Source organism: Eumetopias jubatus, unplaced genomic scaffold (assembly GCF_037043125.1).
Source record: "Eumetopias jubatus isolate StellerSeaLion01/CBP00866 unplaced genomic scaffold, mEumJub1_p1.0 scaffold_5, whole genome shotgun sequence".
NCBI lineage: Eukaryota > Metazoa > Chordata > Mammalia > Carnivora > Otariidae > Eumetopias > Eumetopias jubatus.
The window spans coordinates 63,185,129-63,210,665 of NW_028274811.1; the positions used below are offsets into that span (position 1 = coordinate 63,185,129).

The window sequence follows — 25,537 nt, forward strand, 5'->3', positions numbered from 1 at the left end:
AGGTCATATGACCTTATCCAATTTCCCCAATAGTATGTGTATGTAAAAATAGTGTGTATAATATGTATGAAGTGTGTATATGTATGAATAGTGTGTATAATATGTATGAAGTCTACCTCTGATGTGTAATATCAAAACTTTTTATGACTGGAAAGCAAGGGGTGGGGTAGTCTTTAAGGAGAAACCTAAGGAATGTCTGATCTTTTTCTATTTGGTAATATACAAGTATTTTAATGAATATTCTCTTCACTTCTCGAGGTTTTAATCATTTTATTTCCCAGGTTTATGTTGATAGTTACTGTAGTCGTTGCTTCCATTAACATTTTTATCTCTATGTAATACTTTAATTTGCCTATGGCAAAAATCACATCGTTTCAAAATGGAACTTTCATTAAAAAATAATTTAATTTTCAGGTAGTTAAAAAGCATATAAGCTACTCTCTTGGTTGTAAGCTTTGCTTCTCCCTTTAGCATTCCTGAGAGTAAGAACTATCAGGAACTACAGTGTTATAATAAATCATTTTCAATTAGAAGTAAATAGAACTATTGTCTGAAGAACATTATCTAGAAGGAGTACATTCAGGGATGTTCATTGAAATGTGATTTTCTCTAGGTATTTAAATTGTTTATAATTTTTGACTATGAATGGAGAGTCAGTTATGGTACTTCACCATAATAGAATATACTATGAGACCATTAAAAATTATTATGTAGGGCCGTAATTATTCACAAGGAAAGGTAATCCCCAGCAAATTAAGAGAAATGTGATACAAAGTATTTTTCATACTATAATTATTTTTAAAAGACTATATTATATGTGTATCTCATATATATATAATATATAAATCCAAAAAAGATATACACTAAAATATCAACAGGTAAATGGACAGAGGACAATTTTTATTTTTATTCTATTTCTCTGAAGTTTTTGAAGTGTTTGTAATTTGCATATACTACTTTATATACCAAAAAGTAAGTCTTTTGTTGTTGTTGCTTGCATCCACTGGGATTGATATAAGAATTAGACTTTCTGAATTTGAAAACCAAGTCATCTTAAGAAGTGATTTGGGAAATTCATAATTTCTTCTTACCAAATGTTTATTTTAAGTAGTAATTATTTCACTTTAAGGAATATTTATTTGATTATGATTCAACACCCAAAATAAGGTAAGGAGAAATTTTAGATTCATGTCTTTGGATAAAACCTAAAAGTTGCACTGTGGTCTTCTGTCCTGAAAATACAGTACCGAAATTTTGGACCTGGAAGGCACAATTCAGATGTGGAAGTAGCCTTTTAACCACCCCCTCCCCCATCCTAAATGTTGGATATTTGGGTTGGGTTTGTCTAGGTATCTAATAGTGTTTATCATTATTTTAATAAAATTCCGATGAATATAAGTAAACATTTCCCTTAAGTATTCAGTGTTCTGATACAGCATTAATTCCATTTCTTTATGAAAAAAGTTGCTTAAGGAAAGGAAACATTTATGGCTGTTATGAATAAGAATGACTTTTAATCATTAACCACAAAGTATTACTTTAAGAGTTATGGGAAATTACCATGTAGTAAACATCAAATAGCATTTTATGTGTAACATGTTAATTTTTATGTATATAACTGCAAATACAAATAAGCCTTCTGTAAGGAAAGATGTGTTCCTGACATCTGGATTTGAAACTTAAAATATTTTTTAGTCTTCTAAATCATTATTTTTATGTACCTCATCACAGCATATTACACTTAATTCTTTAAATTTTTTGTTCACTAGAGATTTTCAGAGTTTGGAGTTATGTTTTACTTATTCATCTCAGATGCTAGCACAATGCCTTACATTGAGAAAATATTGGTTGAAGTGAGAAAAGTATGAAAAACAGGTTTTTATAATTGTGTTGACTATTCTTATCATTAGTACTTTCTAATAGTTTGTTCATCATAGGCTAAGTAGTTTAGTGGAATGACCTGAGAAAATCTGTTATTTATAACATTCCTAAAAATTGTGTCTTAAGTTTAAGTTAAAAACAAACTTTTTAAAGAAAACAACTTTTTTCTTAGTTGCAAATGTCCTGTATGGGTTAAACTATACATAGACAACCATGGTTCCTGCCTTCTAGAAACTTGTAATCTTACAAACAGGATTTTTAATTGCTCCTTTTAGTCACTTCCAAATTTCTTAGTTACAGAAAACTGTTCACTGATAAAACAGGAAATATCAAACATCCTTTTTCTTTTATAGTATGACAGATGAGCCTGTTTTTACTGAAATAATAAAAGAATGTACTGTGGACAGCAATTTAAATGAATTAATTTAAAATGTTCTCTGTTTACCCATCCATAGAAGCCCAATGACATTTTGAGGGGAATTTGGATGTTATATATATTTTAAGGGAAATTATAATCAGACTGTAGAATCTAGCTGAATGTTTTTCATGCATGTTTGTAGCCTGTTCAGTTTTCATGCTTTTATTTGGGGGCTGCATGTGAATTTACGGATGACAGCTTTCCTAATTCCAAACAAGTGTTAGAATTTCTTGGTTCAACCTTTTAATTTCTCTTTATGGTTTCTGATATTTGAAATCTGATTCTCCTTCTTCATTGCTCACTGATGGTAAGATTGATGGTGATAACTCCCTGTTGCTAACAGGGGTCACATTTCTTCTCAGAGTAAAGGATGTATAGAGCTGAAGATTTTGTTTTACCTTTGACTTTTAGTTGTATTTTTAAGGAAAGTATGATTGCTTATTTTTCCTAGTCATTTCTCAATAGCCAGATAAAAGAGGTTTAGATGGACTAACATTCCTAAAGCTTAAATAATAATAATAATAGCAACAATGACAACTCAGTGAAACTTAAGTTAATAGAAAATTCCACTAATGAGAGTCTTCCAGTAGTTGTTATATAGTTCTGCGTATGTGTTTACTTAGAACATGGCCAGCATTTACTAGTGAGGCTTTTAGCCATGAGGATTGAAACATCATTAATTTAACCACAACTTTTCCTTCCCAAACATTCCAGTAAAGTGGAGTATAACTAAACTAATGGTATTAGTTATGAACTTGTAAGCATAGAAATTTATAAACAGCCAAAACTACTTGGAAAAAATAAATAATTTAAGTTACTTCATAATGGAAAGTGAGCTAGCTACTAGACAGCAGTAGTTGTCAGAAATTAAAATTTCCCTGTAGAGCCCATAAATAAGGTTTAAATTTATTTTATGTGAGGGGATTTCTAAAAAGTCTGTATTATTTCTATTCTCATCTGGAATGGTTTTTATCCTGTGTAAATTATATATGAAAGTAGCTGTAGCTTTTTTCACACTCAACTCTAAGAGAAAAAAGGCAAATGCCCTTGACAGGACACTTTTTAGTCAGTTTCACAGTGCATGTAGTTCTTTATTCTAGGAATTGCGTCAAATTCTGAATGAAACAATTATTCTAACTCATAGTTCGTGTTCTCCAGTTGCTTACAGTATAAGTGACAAAGATGTACAGAATTAAAAGCTGTGGTTGATACTCCTATTGAGAGGTGGTTTCTGTGTCTCCTCCTCTTCAGTCTGGGTGGGCTTTTGACTCACTTGTAACAGCAGAATGCAGGAAAAGCGATGCTGTTTTATTTCCAGAGACTAGGTCAGAAAAGGCAACCTTGTGCTTAGAGCCCCTAAGCTTTTATATAACAAGTCTGAGTACTCTAGGCTGCCATGCTATAGGGAAACCAAGCCATTGAAGACTTTCCAGTAGCCAGTCCTGATCTTGGAGGGCTCGCAGTCCAAACACCAGGTAGGACTGAATGAGCTTTCAGAGAATTCCAGCTCCCAGCCATTATGTCAGCCTGGTTTTCCAGTATTCCCAGTTAATGCTCTGATGCCATGGCACGAAGATAAGCCATCCTCCACTGTGCCCTGTCCAAATTCCTGATTGACAGAAAGTGTGAGCATAATACAGAAGTCATTGTTTGGGGCTGCTAAAGGGTGGTGTATTACACAGCAATGACCTACTTGATTTATGATATACTATGGGAGAATAGGAGATAATTAATTTCTCTGCCTAGGAAAATATGGAAGCCTTCCCAAGAGCAGTGACATCTGAATTAGGCTTTTTTTTTTTTTTTTTAAGATTTATTTATTTATTTTGGAGAGAGAGAGAGAGAGAGAGAGAGAAAGAGAGTGGGGGAGGGGCAGAGGGAGAGACCCTTCAAGCAAACTTCCCACTGAGCACAGAGCCCGCTGCGGGGCTTGATCTCATGAACCATGTGATGACCTGTGCTGAAACCAAGAATCAGACCCTTAACCAACTGAGCCACCCAGGTGCCCTGAATTTGGCTTTTAATGATGAGTAGGAATCTGCTAAATAAAGAGCATAGGAGAAAGAGACCTCAGGCTGAGAGAACTATATGGAAAAGTTTGGCAACGAAAGAATGGCTGTGGATGACAAGAAGTTTAGTGTAGAAGAGCACTGGATAGTTACAGCCAGAAAGATAACCATGAAGCCAGAAATTATGCAATGATTTCTTTCTTTATTTGCTATGCCAAGGGAGTTTCAACTACAGCATTGTAGGAGTGGAAGTTAATAATCACACTTGTGTCATAGAAAGATAACTAATTAGCAGCAATTGGAAAATGGGCTGAAGGAGAAAGAAATGAAAAGATAGGGGAAAAGTTAATAATTATATAGTTCAGATGACAGACAATCAAGGCTGAGCTGGCCTTCTTCTGGTAGCAAAATAAGATCAATTAGGTAACAATGGTTGTTTCAATTGTTAATCGATTATTTCCTGAATTTGTCTACTCAAGGCTTAATAATTAAATGCTATAGCCAGTCCTGCTTTTGACAAATCAAACCACTGCCTTTACAAAGCACTGATTTAATTAAATTTGTTAATGATACTTCTGAATGCTGTGTAAAAACTTCTTCCACTATGAATTTTGGAGAATTATGATTAATCTATGTTTATATTTTTCTTAAGGCATTGATTACACAGGACATTTAAAAAATGAAATTAAATTGCATCAGTTAATATACTGATGGAACCGTGTGTCATATTTCCTCTCCTTCCTCAAAATAAACATTAGTTAAGTACAAAATCTTTAAAAAAATTGGTAAATTACGTAATGATAAAGATATTACAATGAGAAAATATATATAATTCATTTAGTAAATATAGTTATGTAAACACAGAACACAACTGTAGTCAGCAGCTTTCTGTGTGGTTTCGGTTGACTTTGAAATAACATTTGAGTTTATTTCATGTATTTTTAGTGTGATAGATAAAAGTTCAGTGGTGACATTTGAACTTTTACTAGAATCATAACACCATCCATGTAATAAATTTTTCTAGGGTCAAAAGGTTAGATAGGTCTTTCTTCAGTCACTTTGAGCACGTAGATTACATCTTCCATGCCTTGTACTGCCTTATCTACAACAATGAATTGCTACCAGTTGTGAGATAAAATGAGTTGTTTTTTTTTTTAAGATTTTATTTATTTATTTAATTGACAGAGAGAGAGAGAGAGAGAGAAAGTTCCCTGTGAGAGGGAACAGAAGCAGGGGGAGTGGGAGTGGGAGAAGCAAGCCTCCAGCCGAGCAGGGAGCCCGATGCGGGGCCGATCCCAGGACCCTGGGATCATGACCTGAGCCGAAGGCAGTCGCTTAACCAACTGAGCCACCCAGGCGCCCCAAAATGAGTTGTTTTTTAAAACGCGCCGCCTCCCAAATCAGCTTGGCTTTACTTTACAGTTCGGTTAATTTTTTTTTTTTTTTTAATCAACTGAAAAGTGTAATCTTTATAATTCAGAATCAAAATCCACAGAAGTTTGTAGATTATTTCCATCTGCCTTCTTCCAGGGCTCTGGCTCCTTTCTGACATGGTTCTATAAAACAGAACATCTCCCAGAACTTGAGCGAGGACTCTCTTTGCATTTCACCCGTAAAACCAAGTTGCATTAGCACACATTGTGAAGAAGTGGTGTTTTGGTTTGTGTACTTTATGCATCAGTTATATGGTACTCTACTCATTTTATATAAAAGTTATTATGATATTAGTGATGTTAAAAAATAGTTCGACTTCTTAAAAAAGTCTGACCGTTTAATCATCGTTAGTCACCTTTTCCATGAAAAGCCTAGAAAGATATTCAGGAAGGATTTGGAGCAGACTGATAATCAATAAATCCAAAGGGAAGGAGATAGGTAAGCCACAGCACAATGGCGCTAATGACAGGCTTGCTCCTCTGAGAGTGGAGGAATTAATTAGACTGGGTAATTTTAAGAACGCTAAGAATAAAGCCCACTAGCAAGGACTAGAATAATGGAAAAAACTGTTAATTAAAGTAGAAATTGAGTTCTCTTACTGTAAAACAAAAGACAGTGGTGCTTTAAAAAGAAAAAAGAGGAGGAAAGGAAGGAGAAGGAAAAGCCTAATAAAGAAGAGTATGTATTTATCAGGAAAATACATGTTTATTTATACGCAGGCAAAAATAAAAATTCACCAAGTATTTCCCAGAAGAGAAAAAGAGCAGGTGTGTTTTAAGTGATAGAAAGGAGGTTTACTGGTGTTTATGATAATTAGGGATCAAAACTCGATTCTGATTAGGACAGAATGAGTCCATACATCAGTACATAGTTGGTTTTTTAAAAATCCCATTGTTTATCAGTCCAGAAGTCTGAGCAATTGGCTAGGTTTGGTTTGGAACTTGTATACCGAGGTCACTCAAAATTTGCGGTCAGGACAAACTACGTGATACTTTGCAGGCTCAGTGCAAAATGAAAATGCAGAGCCCCTTTGTTCAAAATTCTTAACAGTTTCAAGATAACAATAGCAGAACAGTAAGCCAGAGATGAGGGCCTCTAAGCACGTGGCCCTGTGTGACTGACAGCACATGTCACATGCCCATGAGGGTGGCATTTCTGTGGTTCTTTAACAACCTTACTCTTTTGAACTGCCGTAATAAAACACGGCACTGTAGACAGGCCTCTAAACTCAGCCTTGACAAGGGCTACGGTAAGTCTGATTTCATCCGAGCTCAGCAGCTGAGTGCTGCTTCTGCCTTGGGTGGTCTGTATGCTCGCCTTTGTATCCTAAACATCTAATACAGTCTCCTGGGTCTCTGACCTATGGTAGGCACTCAGTAAATAGTGGATGGGTAGGTGACGGATGATAGTAATTGCCAGCCTTTCTCAGGGAATCCGGTTCAGTTTATTTCTGGATGAGAAATACAATGTGGGTTCTTTGGAATTTTAGTTCCTATTGCACAGACCTTGAAGATGCCTCCTCCAGCCAGCCTGAGGATTTCTCTTAGCTCTGGGCCTGGCATGTCCTCATACACAACCTGTTCGTCTTTTCAGTTATCCTGAACCATATTTAAGCTAATGGGTTAGAATAACAATTGAGCCCTAACCAAGGTAAGGTAGGAGTAGGCAGAAGAATGGTCACCACCCTTCCAAAGATGTCTCAATTCCTGGAACCAAAGCTTATGGTAGATCACATGGCAAAAGGGTTGCAGATGAATTAAAGTTGCTAATCAGCTGACCTTAAAAGTAGCTAAATATCCTGGATTATCCTGGCAGGTCCAATATATCACAAAGCTCTTAAGTGGGAGAGAGAGGAGAGGCAGAGAAAGAGATGTGATGAAGGCAGCAAGGTCAGAGTGATGTGCTGTGAGACAGCGTCCTTCTGACATTGCTGGGTTTTTTAGATGGAGGAACGGAGTAGCTCTGGAAGCTGGAAAAGGCAAGGAAATATATTCTCCACTAGAGCCTCCAGAGAGGAACACAGCTCTGCCAACACCTTGATTTTAGTCCAGTGAAATCTGGGTCAGACAGCAGACTTCCAGAATGGTAAGAGAATGAGTTTGTGTTATTATAAGCCATTATGTTATGGTGATTTGTTACAGCAGCAGCTGGAAACTCAAACAGCTTGTTCCACACTGTGGTGAAACTAGAGATCACTAACTTCCATGGCTGGGTATTAATGTCTTACCCATGGTTTTTTCCATTTCTCTTGGTAACCAAAAGTAGAGTTCTCTTTTTTCTGTATTTTTATTTTCCTTCATTGGACCACTAAATTTAGGGGTTCAGGCCAGCAAATGTTGTATTCTCAAGGAAGCAAGTAATGCAGTCTGTTCCAGAGATCACTGGTTTCTTGGGATGTTAATAGTTGAGAGATAGTGAAGAAAAAGGCTTCCACTTCCAAGTTCATGTCCAAAATCCAGGCTAAACAAGCTTCTTTTTTCTTAAAGCACTTCATAAAGATACGATCTATGTACAAGGTTTAAAAAAAAAAAATCTTAACTGTTTAAGAGAATATCCAGCAAAAAGTATGTTCCTTTGCCCAGAGTTGGCCATTACTAGTTTCTTGTGAATCCTTCCAGCCTAGAGCTATTCTGTATACATATAAATACACACACACACACACACACACACACAATTATCTACACATACTCTTCTGTACCTTGCTTTTGTTTTACTTAATAATTTAATTAACAAATTTATTTATGGAAGAATTTTCATAGCTTTTAATGTATAATATGCACATAAAACACTAAGAGGACTTCATGGAGAAAAATGCATATTTTCCAAATATTCTGGACCACAGATTTCACTCTTTGAGAGCATCTCATAGAACAACTTTTGAGATACACTGTTTAACACCAAGCTGCCTTCGTCTGTACTAGAAGTAAGAATTAGTGACTCCCATACACCAGTGTAGCATGATAGGTGTGGATTTTGGAGTGAGGGAAATGTAGACTAATATCCTGGCTCCTGGATTGCCTGGTTGTTGCTCACACTCATGCTTACTGGCTGTGTGGCTTTGGGGAGGTTGTTTATTGAGACTTCTGCTTCTCTAATACTGTCTACCTCACTTAGTCATTTGTTCATTAACGAATACATGCAATTATTAGAATGTTTATGAGCTAGGTCAAGTAAAGCAGAGTCTCTCCACCTGAGAAGCTTTCTAGTCTTGTGAGGGAGGCTTCATTTGTAGCACATGAAGCAGCAATAAGCAATGGCCTGTCTTAAAATTAAGGTTGGGGAGAATCATTTTCTACCAAGATGACAGTTTTCTACTTCTATAGGCATAGATCAACAGTAGCAAATGTCACACCATTTCACAATGTGCAATGAATGTAGGAAGAAGTGAGGTTTGATATAGGGTTTTTCAGGTATTGATTTTTCAAAGCATGTATGGACTCTAATATTAATCATCTGATGAATTACCAGAGTAATATTATTTATCTGAATAAAGTACAGTAAGAGTAACAAAATCTTCCAATTTATTATGAAATTCCTGCATAAATTTTGGCATCCTTGTGGATTGGAGACGTATATTTCTTAATGGTTGTGACTTTAAACATTGAATTATGTAAAACCACAGAATCTTTTTATCAAATCCATAATATATCTATTTTACAGGAAAATTTTTGAATTATCTTTCCCAATACCTATAAAGCATCTTAGGATTAAGTATAGTCACTCTTCATAATTCTTCTTTGTTTCAGTCAGAATTACTTATTTCAAAAGCATATTTGTTTTCTTCTTGTTCTTAGTAAATTTGAACAGCAAAGTCATATTCTTTGGAAAAAGATAGCTTTAGAAATTTAATTGAAATTAACTAACACTATTTAATTGCCATTTCATTTGCCAGAAACAATGTTTCGGCTTCTCTTCTTTCATTTTCCCAGGCCAATGCAATGTTGTCTGGGCCCACTGAATTCCAGACAACATTCAACACTTGTTTTACGGAATCCTGATGACTTCGATCTGTTAATTTATTTAGAATATGCTTTTGGTTTTTATAAGGTCAACTAGAAATTTGAAGCTACTTTTCACACTTCTAAGATCAAAAAATTTTTAGATATTGAAATTTAATTTGAAAATACTGTGGTAACTCTGGTGATGTCGAATCTTTAAGCATACATTTAAGACTTTTCCATTTAAAGAATGTTTCTGTAATTGAGTTTATTTCATAATGGGAACTCTGTCAAGGTCAGTATGTTAGCTGCCCAGTTATTTAATATTAGCAAGTACAGAATACCTGATTTGGCTATTTTTTGTGGTTCTTTTGATGAAGGTTTGATTTGTTACACCTAAAAAACAAGTCATTTGCTATTTGGCTTTTATTATTACCAAATAATGTATGTCCTTGCCAGTGCTCAGGTCTGATTCTCTTCCAGTACATTGCCCCTACCTTACCCCTCCTCTTTACCCCTCACACCATATCTGACCTTTACCCTAATCCCAGGGGAAGTCAGAGATGAGGTGGGTGGATGCCAGAGAAGTTGGTAGTATACACACACACACATACACACACACATACACACATACATAGATATGAATAAAATGTGAGAGAAACAGCTACTTTAGGATGACCTGCTTTGGTGGCCAGGCAGGAACTGACCATTTTGCTAGATTCTTGCTGTGGCTGCTGCAGTCCCAACAATTTAAGACATCGTTCTTTCCAAAAGAAAACATGGTCTTTTCTTTTCTGTAATAAATCACAGGCATAGCAGCATCCTTCCAAGCTATTCTCAACTCCAGATAATTCATAGTGGGTGAAAATGTGGATTTGTAGATTGAGCAAAGTTGTATATATAGAAAGCCAGCGTTTGGGGTGGCATGTGGAAAGAGCATAAGCTGTGACCACACAAAATAAACTTGGCCCTTGGCTCTCATGACAGTGCTTCTCTCTGGTTCTCCCTGTATCTCTCATACCATTCCTTTTCATCATTTCTGTCTGCCCTGCAAGTTTAATACTCTCCAGAATTCTATACTGAACTGTTTTCTCTCATAGTATAGTTCTCTTCAGCTCATTTGCCTGTAGTGCCAGTAATATGGCAGTGACTGCTGTCTCTCTACACAAAGTCCCATCTTCTCCCCTGAGCTCTCCATCTATGTAATGGTTTACCTGTTCACCATCCATCCCCATTCACATATCCTGCAGGCTCTTGAGACTCACCAAACCCTTTACCCCAAATCTAAGTTAAAAGTTTAAAAGCGAACCCTTTACACCTAATACTAAACTTGTCCCTCTTCTATTTCACCATCTTCACAGAAGCCAAACTTAGAAGACCCAGAAACCTGAGAACATTGTCATGGAAGAGCAAAGAACTACTGTGTACCTACACCGTTACTGTAACACAACACACACACACACACACACACACACACACACACACACACACACACACTGGTGTTCAGAGAGGAATACTGCCTAGTTTTGCATGTTTTTAAACTTTGAATAATAGAATCATATTATGTGTATTCCTTTGTGCCTTTCTCTTTTGTTCAACCTGAGATTCATTCATGTGTACAGCTGTATTGTCATAGTCCATGGTGTAAAAATTCTGTGACTTATTTGCCCATTTTCCTGTGGAGAGACATTTGGGTAGTTTTCAGTTTTTCAGTATTAAAAACAATGCACCAATGAACATTTGTGCACATATCTCCTGATATAGATATGCAAATGTTTCTTTAGAATGTGCGCGTAGCGGGGAGCCTGGGTGGCTCAGTCGTTAAGTGTCTGCCTTCGGCTCAGGTCATGATCCCAGGGTCCTGGGATCGAACCCCGCATCAGGCTCCCTGCTCCACTGGAAGCCTGCTTCTCTCTCTCCCACTCCCCCTGCTTGTGTTCCCTCTCTTGCTGTGTCTCTCTCTGTCAAAAGATAAAATCTTAAAAAAAAAAAAAATGTGTGTGTAGGGGGCGCCTGGGTGGCTCAGTCGGTTAAGCGTCTGCCTTCGGCTCAGGTCATGATCCCAGGATCCTGGGATCGAGCCCCGCGTCTGGCTCCCTGCTCCGCGGGAAGCCTGTTCTCCCTCTCCCAGTCCCCCTGCTTGTGTTCCCTCTCTTGCTGTCGCTCTCTCTGTCAAATAAATAAATAAAAATCTTTAAAAAAAAAATGTGTGTGTAGGACTGGAATTCCTGGGTATAGGTATATAGGTCTCCATATACCTGGGTAGTTGTTGCCAAATTGTTATCCAAAATGATTTCACTGTTTATACTCTAACCAGTAGTAATTTATCTTGTTATATTCCATGTCCTCCACGATCTCTGCTATTGTTGAACATTTTCATTTTTGCTAATCTGGTGTAAAATATTTCATAGTGGTTTTCATTTCCTTGGTTACCATTGAAGTCGAGTTTATTATCATATGCTTATTTGTCCCTACTGTTCCCTTCTCTTGGAAGTTCCTGTGGTCTTTGGCATACATTGTTAAATTATGTTGGGATTTTTAAAATGTTATAGGAGTTTTAGATAGTAATCCTTTATCAGTAGCTTATGTTGCAATATCTCCTTTCAGTTTGTAACTTGTCTTTTCATTCTCTTTAAGGTATCTACTGATGAATAGAAGTACTTGCTTCTAATGCTTCTAATGTAATTGAATTGATCAATCTTCATGGTTTCCCTTTCTGCTTAAAAAACAAAAAATAAAATTTACCTATCCTAAGATCCTAAAGACATTCTCCTGAATTTTATGTGTGTATTGTGTGGGTAGAGAGATAGTTAGGCCACATAAAAATTGACCTTTGATTTTTTATTTCAGAACCGTTTGTGTCATAGTCAAATGGCGTGATTTTTCAAGTGTCCCAGTGCCATTAATCATTTCACATTTTTCTGGATCTTTCATTTTGCTCAGCTTGGCACCTTGACGTGTTTCAGGAATATTATTCTCAGAATATGTAACAAAATGCAAGTAATTCACTCCAAAGTATATTAATGTTTCTCATTTGAGTAAGAAAAGGTTGATATTCTAGCCATGGTAACACCAGTATTAAACTAGGCTGAGAAAATGCCCTTTCAAAATGAGCCAATAACTGGAAATGACATTTCAAAAGATGTTGGTAATTCAACTCCCAGATAGTTAAAAGAGAAGCCAATCTTCATTCAAACATTTTAGAGAAACTTTCCCAGGATGAGATACATCTTTTGACAAATCTAACTTTTGATCTACATTGTTCATTGTTAATAGATGGTGGTCGTGCAGTTTTGATGTTTTGATTCAGGATATAGTTCCTGTGTAGTTGTGTATATGTGTGTGTTGCAATACCGTGTGGAATCAAGCTAATAAAACAGAAATCTATGCAGTTGTGTTATTGAGAACATAAGTCTTCTTTTAGTAAAAGCTGTCATCATCTAGTTTCATTTATTCCCTTCATTTAAAAAAGTCCTTATACTTAAGCATTAAACTCTACAAAGGTGGTTTCTTTCTTTCATTAGCCATTCATCTTTAATTTACAGTATTCATTTATTCCACAGATATTTATTGAGAACCTATGTTTTGGAAGGTAGCCTATGCTCAACTGAGTGTAACTGTTTCAGAATTCAGGAACTGGAAGAAGTCCAAGATCATTTATAGTAATCCTAACTTCCCACAAATTAAATTCAGAAACTGAGATCCAGAAAAGTGCAGTCATCTGACCAAAATCTCAAAGTGATGAAGAATAAATAAAAATCCTTGACCCTGGATTCAGAATTCTTCCTGTTGAATAATTTTTTCCACAAAAACTATCTGAAAAATCTTCTTGAGTCCTAAATATTGATACAATGTTTATAGAGATTCCTAAAAGGATAAATCACTGTTTGTGAGCAAATTATATTACATAGTTACTTCAAGCTACTTATAAAATTTTTAGGATGAAAAGACACATTTTTTTAAAAATGAGAAAAAGCAAAAAGTTTCACTGAAAGCTTCTTGAGAGCAAGAATCATTTGATAACTTTATCAATTTGTTTTATTCCCCTAACACAATGAGCTGTTCATAGTACATACTAAACAAATATTGATTAAATGAATAAAATTATATATTGAAATACAGGGTAAAGACATTAGTTACTTTAAATGATTAAAGAAAAGAAAAATCAGCCTGAATGTGGGAAGTCTTTGTGGAACATTTATGACTTAAAATGGCCATAACTAATGTTATGGTGGAACTCCCAAGTTTCAAGTTTCAAATTACTTGTTTAGCTCACTTTCTATTAAGACTTTAGATAAGATTATCTGAGCTATTTGCTTTCAAATTTCACCTCTAAGCATGAATTCTTGGAATAAGCATGTTCATGAAACAATAATGTGATAAATATGCTAAGATGTATGTTTAAGGATATTAATTGTTTTGTTGTTTATAAGAGCATTAAAAAATGGAAACAACCCAAATATCCATCAGTAGATTAATGGTTAATACAACCAAAATAAAATGAATGATTAATGTAGATATGTGTCTTTTAACATGCAAAGACTTTGCTAATGTGTAGAGTAAAAAAAATTCTCTAAAAACAAAATTATATATTTCAGAATGATCCCATTTGTGTGAAAATAAAAACCATGAAAATACAAATAATGGAAAATAGAATGATGGACATTTTTATTTTCTTCTTTATGCTTTTTAGAATTTTTAAGAAGTCTTAGAATATTTACTACTTACAGAAATGATTAAACTTTTCTTTTGGTTGTGGGAAGAGTTCTAAATTTATTCTGTTGACTTACCACAGATAAAAAAGCTATAGAAAAATGATCTCCATTCATTGAACAACTTTTGTTGAACATCTCTTATGTACTAGGCACTAAAAACAAAAGAGTCAGAATCTAATTCTTGAGCTCCTTGTGACTTTAGATGGAGATGGGAATTATAAATGGAGCACTAGGGATCCATGTCCTTCAGACTTGTCACTTCAGAGTGGCCCTTTTGTCTTATGCCAGTTTTTTTTTTTTTTTTAAACTAAACTGATTGATCTCTGTGTTCTGGCTGTAAACTACGAACAAAATCAGAGATTTTTCAAGGTCTGACTTTTTAATTGAAAAAAAAATCAATTCTCCTTTTTGCCAGGAGGAGAAAAAAGCAACTCTGAGACATTTGGGGCCAGAGAAAAATGTTTAAATGTGTTGAGTTGACATTGAAAACTTATGCATGTAATAATTATACTTTTATTCTGTACTGTATCATTTTCTCCTATGAAATATATTTTTAGATATTTAATTACATGTTACAATAATTGTGTCCGTATTTATTGTTAATTTTAACATTGAAGTTCCCAGAGGGAGGACTTGTCATCTTGATAATGCAGTAATGCCTAGCACCCTGGCATTTCTGTGAGCGTAGTGTTGTCTGAACTTGGTTTGCTCAGGATAAGACAGAACACGTCGCAGGTCTAGTGGCAGCCAACCATGGTTATTAATTGTATGCAGCCAGGAGGCCAAGGAGGAACCTGTGGCAGATTCATTTTTGATAATCTGTTGTGACTAAGTGTGGGTGCTGGATTTTTGAAATACTCATAATCTAAACAAAGTCAGTGTTTGGGGATTTTTAATTGGTTATCCTTTTAAATTAAAGAAGCTGTTAGCCTGAGCTTTTTTTTTTTTTTTTTTTTTTTGTAGTTTATGCACTAGTAGAGGCTAATAATAGTAGTTTTCAAATGTTTTGTGGGAATTTACAAGTATTTTCATATATGATACTTCATTTAATCTTTAGACCACCTCTGAGGCAGATAATATTCCAGTTTTACAGGTGAGAAAACAGAAATCTAGTTAGGTTAAATGACTTGTCTGAAGTCACATAGCTAAGAAGAAATAGACCTGGATCCACATCTAGGTGTCCAGACTTCAAGTACCATTCGCTTTCAGCTATACCTAGCTGCTATGACTCTCCCTCTGCCTTTGAAGTTGGAAATATGGGGGCATTACTGAGTTTTAGTGGATTGACTCAGCCTAGTCATAACTGCCCCTGAAGCCACCTCTAATTGTCAATATTAAGCATGTTTTCTTTAGGTTCCACAAAGAACCATTGACAAGGTTTATCCAAGGGTCCTTCTGATTGAGCTGTTACCCTGCAACTTACCGTTTTATAAGTCCAGTTAACAATCTGGGATCATCATGCCTTTTATCCTAGGACTCAAAGAGAACATTTACATAAATACTAGAGATCAGCCCATTGATGTGGTAATTCCAATACTGAAATGGAATAAAATTTAGTTATTAAATAAAGATATGTAAATTCAGTAAGTGAATGTGGACCAACAACATTTCATCAACAACTGCTAAAATGTGAAGTCATTATCAGTTATATACACTTATAATCGAAAGACCACTAAAGGAAATTCATGTGATCAGAACTTTCTGATATTAAGAGATTAAAATGCATGTTAATAGGTAGAATTTAAGGGAGCCAAAGGAAGATGTAAATTGTGATGGGATTATTAAAGAAATGGCTTGAGAGGGGCGCCTGGGTGGCTCAGTTGTTGGGCGTCTGCCTTCAGCTTGGGTCGTGGTCTTGGGGTCCTGGGATCAAGCCCCATGTCGGGCTCCTGCTCGGCAGGAGGCCTGCTTCTCCCTCTCCCACTCCCCCTGCTTGTGTTCCCTCTCTCGCTGTCTCTCTCTCTGTCAAATAAATAAAATAAAATCTTAAAAAAGAAATGGAAATGGCTTGAGAGACAGACCTTCTGTATCTTGGCATAAAAAGGCTTACAACACAGAGGATATTTTATTTCTTGACCTTAATTATGAGTATTGTTGTAGGCCCTTGAATTTTTGTTAGCTCAGAATAGAGACAGATTAATCCCAAAGCAGTTAAAGTAATTAAATTCTCTTCGTCTCTTTTTTTATGTTAGTGCAGCATAGGGAAATGAGTCTCTAAACCAATTCTGAAATAGAATTTAACTTTTATTTCACTTATGTATCTTAATTTTCTTTTACCATATATGGCATTTTCTAGAATAAAATTCTCTTGATTTTCTTTTTATTCTAGGCTTGATCCTTCACCACCTGAGACGTCAAAAAAGGAGCACAGCTCAGCTGAAAACATGTCTTTAGAAACTCTAAGAAACAGTAGTTCAGAAGACCTCTTTGATGAGATTTAACTGTCTCAAAAAGGTACTTTGATGTTCACTAGACTATGTTTTCTGTTCATTTCTTTAAACTAAAAAAGCAAGATTTCAACTCAGCAGCAGCTATTACTGTACCTTACAATTTAATTACATACACACTGAATTGAAACCATTGTGCAAAATGGATTATACATGTATATGAAGATGTGATTTGATGACAGTGGTACATTATTCTAAACTATTCATTCACATGCCTATAATTATATAAAACCTCAGACTTTTTATTGCAAAGGACACATTTATGTTATTTAATTCACACATATTATATGTGGTAGCTGTCTAACATCCTGTCTAGGAAGATTTTGGAAATAGGACAAAGAAAATGTCTACAGTTCTTTTTTGAATAGTCATCTTCTGAACAGTTGTTTGAGCATTTTAATATGTGAAGTGATGTATAAAATTTATTTTTAGTTTGTACACAATCTCAAAACCTGAAGACAAAATTGTTGATGCATTGAAGATTTTGTGTTCCTAATAAAATATGTTATTTAGCTTAGCTTTTTCCTTTTTTATAGTAACAGGCTTTGCAAGGTGCTTATTAATATAAATGAAACCGCTTTTTCTATCAAAAATATGTTTTTCAGATTGTTGATGAAAGATTTCTTAACACATTAAGGGCCTTCTTTGAAAACAAGGACTATGTGATATTATCATCCTCCATAACATCTAGCACAATTAAAAAAAAAATACTTACTGTTTCTGCCTCCTACCCTCTCATTTTGTCCTCACTTCCCTCCAGTTGAACATCCATTTTCTCCATGGTTCTCAAAGTTAACAGTGACCACCGTGTTGCTAAATTCAATGGTTGGTCCATTTTCAGTCCTCATCTTACTAAGCCTCTCAGCTACACCTGACATAGTCCATCACTTCTCCTCAGTAAACATTTTTTTTCACCTGACTTTTGCAGTAACATAGGCTGTTTGTATTCCTCTTTCGTTTTGGCCCCCAAGTCTTTGTCCTTGACGACCAACAGTTAAAGTGTTTGAGTGCCTCGGGCTTAATCTTCAGCTTTCTTCTTTTCATTACCTACATTGTCTCCCTAGCTTTTCTTTGGCTTTAAATACCATTTGCATGCTAATATCTCTAAAATTAGAAGAGTTCTATTTCCGTAGTCATTATATATATATATATATATATATATATATATATATATGATATATATATATATATATATATATATGACCCTTGAACACTGTAGGGGTTGGGGCACTGATACCCTGGGTAGTCAAAAAAGTGTGTATAACTTTTGATTCCCTAAAAACTTAACTACTAAGAGCCTACTCTTGACTGGAAGCCTTACAGATAATTTAAATTCAATTAATACATATTTTGTATTTATATGTATTATATATTGGATTCTTATAATAAACTAAGCTGGAGAAAGGAAAATGTTACTAAGAAATCCTAGGGAAGAGGCAGTACATTTAACTAGAATCCTGGGAAAAAAATCTGTATAAGTGAACCTGCACGGTTCAAACCCATGTTGTTCAAAGGTCAGGTGTATAATTTATCATTAATTTATCGCAAAAGGAGGTTCTTGAAAATCTACCTGAGTACATCTGTCTGTTTTGGATGATTATTTGGATGTTTAGATACTCTAAAGCGGAGATCTGAATGTGTTCCAACCATCATTTTAACCCCCAGTCTTCCCCATCCAACAAATTGTGCAACCATGTACCTAGTTGCTCCAGGCTAAAAACCCAGTGCCTCTGCTTCCCTTGTCTCCCACATCCTGGCATTTTTACCTCCAAATTACAGCTTGACTCTGTCTACTTCTCTCTCTGTGTGTCTGCTACATCTGCCTCCTGACTGGTCTCCCTGCTCATCTCCTACTCTGCAATGCAGACAAACTGAATTTGTTAAATTTTAGGTAAGATCATTTCACTCCTGGATCAAAACCTTCCAGTAGTAATCCGTTGCCCTTTGAATAAAGTTCCTTACCACAGCGTATAAGGTCTGATATGATCTGGCCCCTCCCTGTCTCTCCCCTTGATTTCCGGCTCCTTTCTCTTTGCTTGCCTTGCTCTTTACTGTCCCTCATGTAGGCCAGATCTCAGAACAATTGTATTGTTGGGCCCTATATTCAGAATGTTCATCTTTATATGGTTGGTTTCTTCTCTTCTTTCAGGTCTAGAACCAAATGTCACCTCCTCAGAGGTGCTTTCCCTGAAATACCCTTTCTAAAGATGAGCACACTCCCAGTCACTGTCCCATTGGAGTGTTTTTTTCACTGTGCATATTACTACCTAGAGTTATTTTTTCATCTCTCTCTCTCTCTCTTTCATGTCTCCCAGTAGGAAATAAGCCCCATCATAGCAGAGGCATGACCATCTGTTTTATCTATTTTCAGTTCCTACAACAGGGCAAGATACAAAAAGGCTTTTAGTAAGCATTTGTTGAATGAATAAATGCATGTCTAACACAACATAGGCACTCGAAATGTTTCTTTATTAAACTGTTTTGAAAAGAAACTTAAAGTTGAAATTTAGTCAGTTGATTTGATACAAAGAAATAATTGTTTAGAAGCTCAAGTACCTTTTATGATTAATTATAAATAATATATGCATAAATATGTAGGCTTGATCACAGAGAGTGAATGAGAAAGGATTACACATATTGTTGATATCAGAAATAGGATTTTATTATGTCAATGGAACAACAAAGCATTTTAAATAGAAATTTTACTGCATTTTTATTTCCATAATGGCTTCCATTTAAGAGGGGAAACTTTAAAATAAATGTAAATGTAAATATGTAAAATATAAAGATATAATTATAAGTCTATAGACATAATTTATAAGTCTAAAATTCTACTCAGTTACATAGGAACTTCATAATAATAATGAGTTTCATATAATCTGAGATATGTCTTGGAATTTTCCAAGGGGATTTTGTACGTAAAGTACCAGAATCTCAAAATAATGTCATCTTATCTGAATAACCAAAATTAGTATACAACTGTGTGTGTGTGTGTGTGTGTGTGTGTGTGTGTGTGTGTGTGTGTGTGTATACATACATGTACAATTTTTTTAAGTGAAAGAGAAGAAGAAAACAATTTTGGCTATTAACTCACTGGTGGTAAGAGAGTGAGAGAGTGATGTACAAAGAGTGTTTCCTAGTAATTGTAACAACAGAATCTATAAAGTTCATAATATTTACAAAATTTTGATAGTATTTTTCTGGGGCAGTGGATCTTTTCAACCAGTATTGTGTGTCAGATTGATTCAGCTGGTTAGAACAGGGCATAATAAGCCCATAGTTATGGTTCCCTCCTTTATATCTAGTGTGGAGAAATTGAAGGGATAGTTTTACATTTTGTGCTATGTAGACAGATACCTATAGATTTGGTGTTAAGATATCCAGATCTGGTCATTCTATGCCATGATTTTTCCTCACATTTTCCATTGTCTGTACTCAAAAACAGATTGTTGCAGGAAAACACTGAAATGGAAGGCACGAGAATTAAGTTGTAATGCAGCATGTCTTTTGTTTTCTTTTTAATTCTTTTGACCTTTTTTGATTGCTGTTGTAAAACAAGGTGTTTGCATTTTTGAAGTTTTTTTCAACTTAAAATGTATAATTCTTGGCTCTGGTCTATAATCAGATGGTATGACTTAGGCCTCTTTAGGGAAGTTCATGAAAGCAAAAGTCCCATCTCAGGAAGAGATGTCTTTATTATGTAGTTTAAAAAGGCCAGGAAACTACTTTAGACGAATTTTTCTTAGTGACCTGTAACTCAAATTTATAAAATACTAGATAGACCCTATGTTTTAGAGCCAAGTAGCTCTTAATTGGGTAAAATTGATTCAACAACTGTTTATAAAGGATCAGTTATGCACAAAATACAGAACTGGGCCACATGGAGAATTAAAGGATAAATCCATCCATTCACCAAATATTTGTAAAGCATTTGTGTCAGTCTCTATTTTGGGCAGTAGATGCAGTAATGAGTAATACATGTGCTCTTTTAATGTGGAGCTTATGTTCTAGTAAGTTAAATTTGGGGCCTGCTCTCAACGAGTGGAAGTATATGGAAGGGGCTTGAGATTGGGGCCCCAAACCGCTCTGTGACGAACTATGATATCAAGGTATGGTAGGATAAGTGGCATAAAGAGAAGAACAAAGAATTAAAAGTTACGGGTGAGGAGCCATAGAAGATAAAAGATCCAATTAGGGGGGGTAGGAGAAATTGGTAGGGTTGGGGACAGTGAGCTGAGGATGAAGCTGTCTGCCAGATCAGAGAGAGTGCAGAAGGTACTGGGGGTAGGGTCTTAGGGTTAATGTTTGAGTTTGTAATTGTGAGTCGTCAGAATGAAGGAGACAAGTTACAAGGCATCCTGGGAGGAATATTGGCCAGGTGGATTTAGTGTGAAACTAAAGACATAACAAGAATTGAGTGCTATAGTTTGAGCTGACACTTCCATGGGAAGATATACAGTGCCAGAAATCTTCATGTCATGGAGCCCTTCCTGGATATCTGGGAATGAGAAAGGAAAACCAGTCAATGGGTCCTCAACAGAGACTGCCCAGAAGCAGCCAACCCTCCTCCTTTTGTTGTCTCTAATTCTTGCACTCAGTATTATTTATAGAATCCATTTTTAATAAAATGATATTAAATAGCTGACATTTAAATTCATGAAAGACCTCATGAATTTGCTTATACATCAGGAAATGCAAAACATAGGTAGTTAACACATTTTGTAAGGGAGAATGATAGTCACAAAAGAACTATTTATCCATTTCTAGCTATAGTCTGAATTAAAGTTTTTCACTGCTGTTCTGAAAACTTCCAGTGAATGCTTTTCAGGAGGGCAGATTTCATTTGCACGTGTTCTGTGAGCAAGCCTGCAATGATTTTTCTCTATATTTTAATAATCAGAAAAGGATACCTTGAAAAATACATGACAAGCATTTTGTGGTTGCTACATAACTGACCGACCATCTCCTATCCTCTGATCTACCAACTACCACCTCTCTGATCTACTCAACCTAAAACACTCCCCAGCCTACCTTCTACTCACTTTCTCCCTTTCGGTTATCCACATGTCATTTCATTTACCAACTATCATTATCACTTTCTGATTTTCCTCTGCATTCAAATAAAATTCATTATGAATTTTATTGTTCATATGTTGATTTTTCTTCCCTCTTTTGGAGGCCCTTCATCCTAAACTCTCATCTCAAAATCTCAGAGGGAACTATTTTTTTTTTTTTAAATATTTTATTTATTTATTCACGAGAGACAGAGGGAGAGAGAGAGAGAGAGGGAGAGAAGCAGAGGGAGAAGCAGGCTCCCAAGGAGCAGGGAGCCCGATGCGGGACTCGATCCCAGGACCCTGGGATCATGACCTGAGCCGAAGGCAGACGCTTAACCATCTGAGCCACCCAGGCGCCCGAGGGAACTATATTTTCTGAATGAGGGTCTTTGTCCCTGAAGGCTCTTGCTTCTTCAGGAGAGGAGAGGGAGATTGGAGCCTGCACCTATCTCGATAGTAGCTATTCTCATTAAGGTCAGGAGCAATTTTGGTGGCAACTGTTCCAGTAAATGGAACATAGGCTACTCCTGAACTTACTTTTGGTTTAGAGACAGTTTCCAACTTAATTACTATCTTAGAAATAACACAGCCAGGCAAATATATGTAGGTGGATTAGACAATTTTTATGGAAGCTGCTCATACAAGATCCTTGTAGGAATCTGTCTTAACTCCACATTCTTCTGAAAACTGAGCCTGAGATAAGGGCTTGCATATAGGCAGTTTATTTGGAAATCTGATCCCAGGGAGTGGGAGTGCTGGACTGGCAGCATTTAAAAGGAAAGGAGGAAAAACCGGTGCAATGATGCCTTATCAAGGCAGCCAGTCCTATGGATGACATGCTCCACCGCACCAGGATCTTCTGAGGTACCTTCTGAAAGTTATCTCAGGACTGTACATCCAGGGGCAGAAGGGGAGAAGCGTTTATCCATGGGTTGCTGTTTCCACTGGTAAAGGGTGTCCTGGAAGCCTCGTTCCCACATATTTAACTTGGCCCCTGTTGAATATGTAGCAGGTTCCTGTAGGTGACCAAAGCTGCAATCTCAGGGAGGCCCTAGACAGGAAACAGGAGCAGCACAAGAGCCATTACCTGCCTGAAGAAGAGCAAAACCTGCTGGATCTGACTGCCAAAGAAATGGCGGCTATTGAGGATTTTGAGGTGGTGTACAAGGGGTGTCCAATATGGTACCCTTGTTTTATAAACCTGCCCCTGCATCGCCTCCCAACCCGAGCCATAGCTGACTAGACCAGGGAAAGAAATGGGACCCTCATGGTGTGGCCGAACTTGAGTTCACTGAAAAAGCTGCTATGTAAGTTAGCACAGAGATGGATTAGAAGAAAGAGAAGGCAGAGCAGAGGTGCCATGTGACCGGTGAGACTAACTGGGAGAGTACCCAGGGCCTGGAGCAGCTTCAGGTCCTTCTGTAGTTCAGAGCCAGTTTTAGTACAGGCATATCTCTAAGAATTACTGCTCCTTTTCTGAGGTCTTATTAGTGAAATGGTTCTTTAAAGCAAAGCAAAAAGTACCCAGCTAATAAGGAAATCAAAAATATTCTCCACTGAACATTTTAATTAAGTTTTATTTTCTTCAGTTAACAAGTTGTCACGAGTTAACACTACCATTAAAAGAATATTTCAAGTGAGCTTTAAAATAGATTGGTATAGACAAACTTTGGAATATGAGGGGAAAGTAAAACCACTTTTATAATTAAAATTTATATCATTTTTATAATATAAATTTTAAAATTCATTAAAATACCATTTTATATATATAGCTAAGGTCTTACCTACATTAGATGTGTTTTCAAATCACTGATGGATCTTTTTTTCATTGATGGATTTTATTGATAGTATGAAATGTCTGATCTTTGGCAACATAGGACAGTACTGTAAATTTTACTTGAAAATGAATTTTAAGTGTAAGGTGCCGCCAAGTTGCCACCGTTGGTAGATTAATGTGTATGCTAACCCTTTAAAGAATACAAAACAGTATAATTTTTCTTGATCTTACCAAATAGTGAAAAGACTACCATCAAGTTGTAGTATTCTTTTTTTTTTTAAAGATTTTATTTATTTATTTGTGAGAGAGAGAATGAGAGAGAGCATGAGAGGGAAGAGGGTCAGAGGGAGAGGCAGACCCCCTGCTGAGCAGGGAGCCCCACGTGGGACTCGATCCCAGGACTCCAGGATCATGACCTGAGCCGAAGGCAGTCGCTTAACCAACTGAGCCACCCAGGCGCCCTGTAGTATTCTTATATGATGATAATGGGTTCTCCGTCTCTTTCTCTCATATGTGGTCTGATGGAAAACTTTCTTTAAATTGATTTTTTTTTTTAAGATTTTATTTATTTTTGACAGAGAGAGAGAGCGCACAAGCAGGGGAAGAAGCAGGCAGAGGGAGAGGGAGAAGCAGGCTCCCCACCAAGCAGGGAGCCCAGTGCGGGGCTCGATCCCAGGACCCTGGGATCATGACCCGAGCCGAAGGCAGACGCCCAACTGTCTGAGCCACCCAGGCGCCCCGGAAAACTTTCTGAGACTTCTAGATCCCCTGTGAGGACGAGATGCTGGTAGTGATGATGGGAGCAGTATGCTTTGTCATTGTGCTTTGCCAACATTTAGGGAATTTATCTGAAATTTTCCAGAGCCTCTACTGGGTAATGTTGGAAACAATCTTGTTCTACTCCTTTAAGAGATATAGTATATCTCTCTGAGGAACTAAGTTTACAGAGGAGTGCTTAGATTACTATGGAAGATTAAATTATTGTCAGTAAGTATTTACTCTCCACCACTACCTCTCCTTTGACTTGCTTTGGACTATAAAATGTGGATGAAATAAAAATATACCAGTTTTTGGAGCCTGTGAGTTAAGAGATAGTACATGTTTTTTTTTTTTTTCCCCCCTCTGGGAGCTTCTAATCTCTGCTGTGAGAGAAACATGCCCCAGGTAGCTGCTATCTCTCCTGTCTGGGCCCCTGGTGAGATACGGAGCAGACCTGAGCTCAGTCTTAATCTGGAGTCAAGCTCGCTACCCTGAAACCTTTAGAAGAACCATCCATCTGACCCCATTCTAAATAGACTGAACTGTAGTCAACCATGCTGACCGTGAGCATGAGAATAATAGCTTGCTATTCATAAGCACTAAGATTTGGGCTAGTGTATTATATAATGGTATTTTGACAATAGCTGACTAATAAAGCTCATATAGAATAACATACAGTGACAACTTTACATTTGTAGTAGCTTTTAGTGTATACATGGCACAAAAATCCGGTGTCTTCTGGCTGGAATTTACTAATAAAATAAGTAGGAATTACTAATGTGGGTTTGAGAACAAGATTAAGCCACGTTTCTACACTGTGTCTGCCACCTATTAACCGTCTAAGTCTGGGCAACAGACTTACTTTCTCTGACTTGAGGTTTCTCATCCATGCAGTGAAAATTACATAACATAACACAGATAAAGCACTTAAACAGTGCTTGCTGCACAGTAAGTGAAGCAGGTATTGAAGCTCTTATCATGAGTGTTACTATTACACTATCAAATCAGCATACAATGGATCAGCATACAGTTATGTAAAACCAGATCAGCTAAATTGACTCTCTGAAATTTATTAGCTCAAGCTCCCCATTCTTGGTTCTTT

General features: G+C 36.4%; 1 protein-coding gene across 4 annotated transcripts in view; it reads left to right on the forward strand.

The window, feature by feature from the left end:
- Positions 1–25,537, forward strand: part of XRCC4 (X-ray repair cross complementing 4) — a 320,948-nt gene that overhangs the window by 204,361 nt on the left and 91,050 nt on the right. For 2 of the 4 annotated variants that reach the window (XR_003610999.2, XM_028114473.2), the window contains exon 8: positions 16,725–16,849. Coding sequence is in view for 3 of the 4 variants with exons in the window: in XM_028114473.2 (XP_027970274.1) it covers positions 16,725–16,836 (112 nt within the window). In the remaining variant the exon portion in view is untranslated. Of the gene's footprint in view, positions 1–16,724; positions 17,973–25,537 lie in introns of those variants that run through there. The other 2 variants (XM_028114472.2, XM_028114477.2) reach the window with 1 other exon arrangement.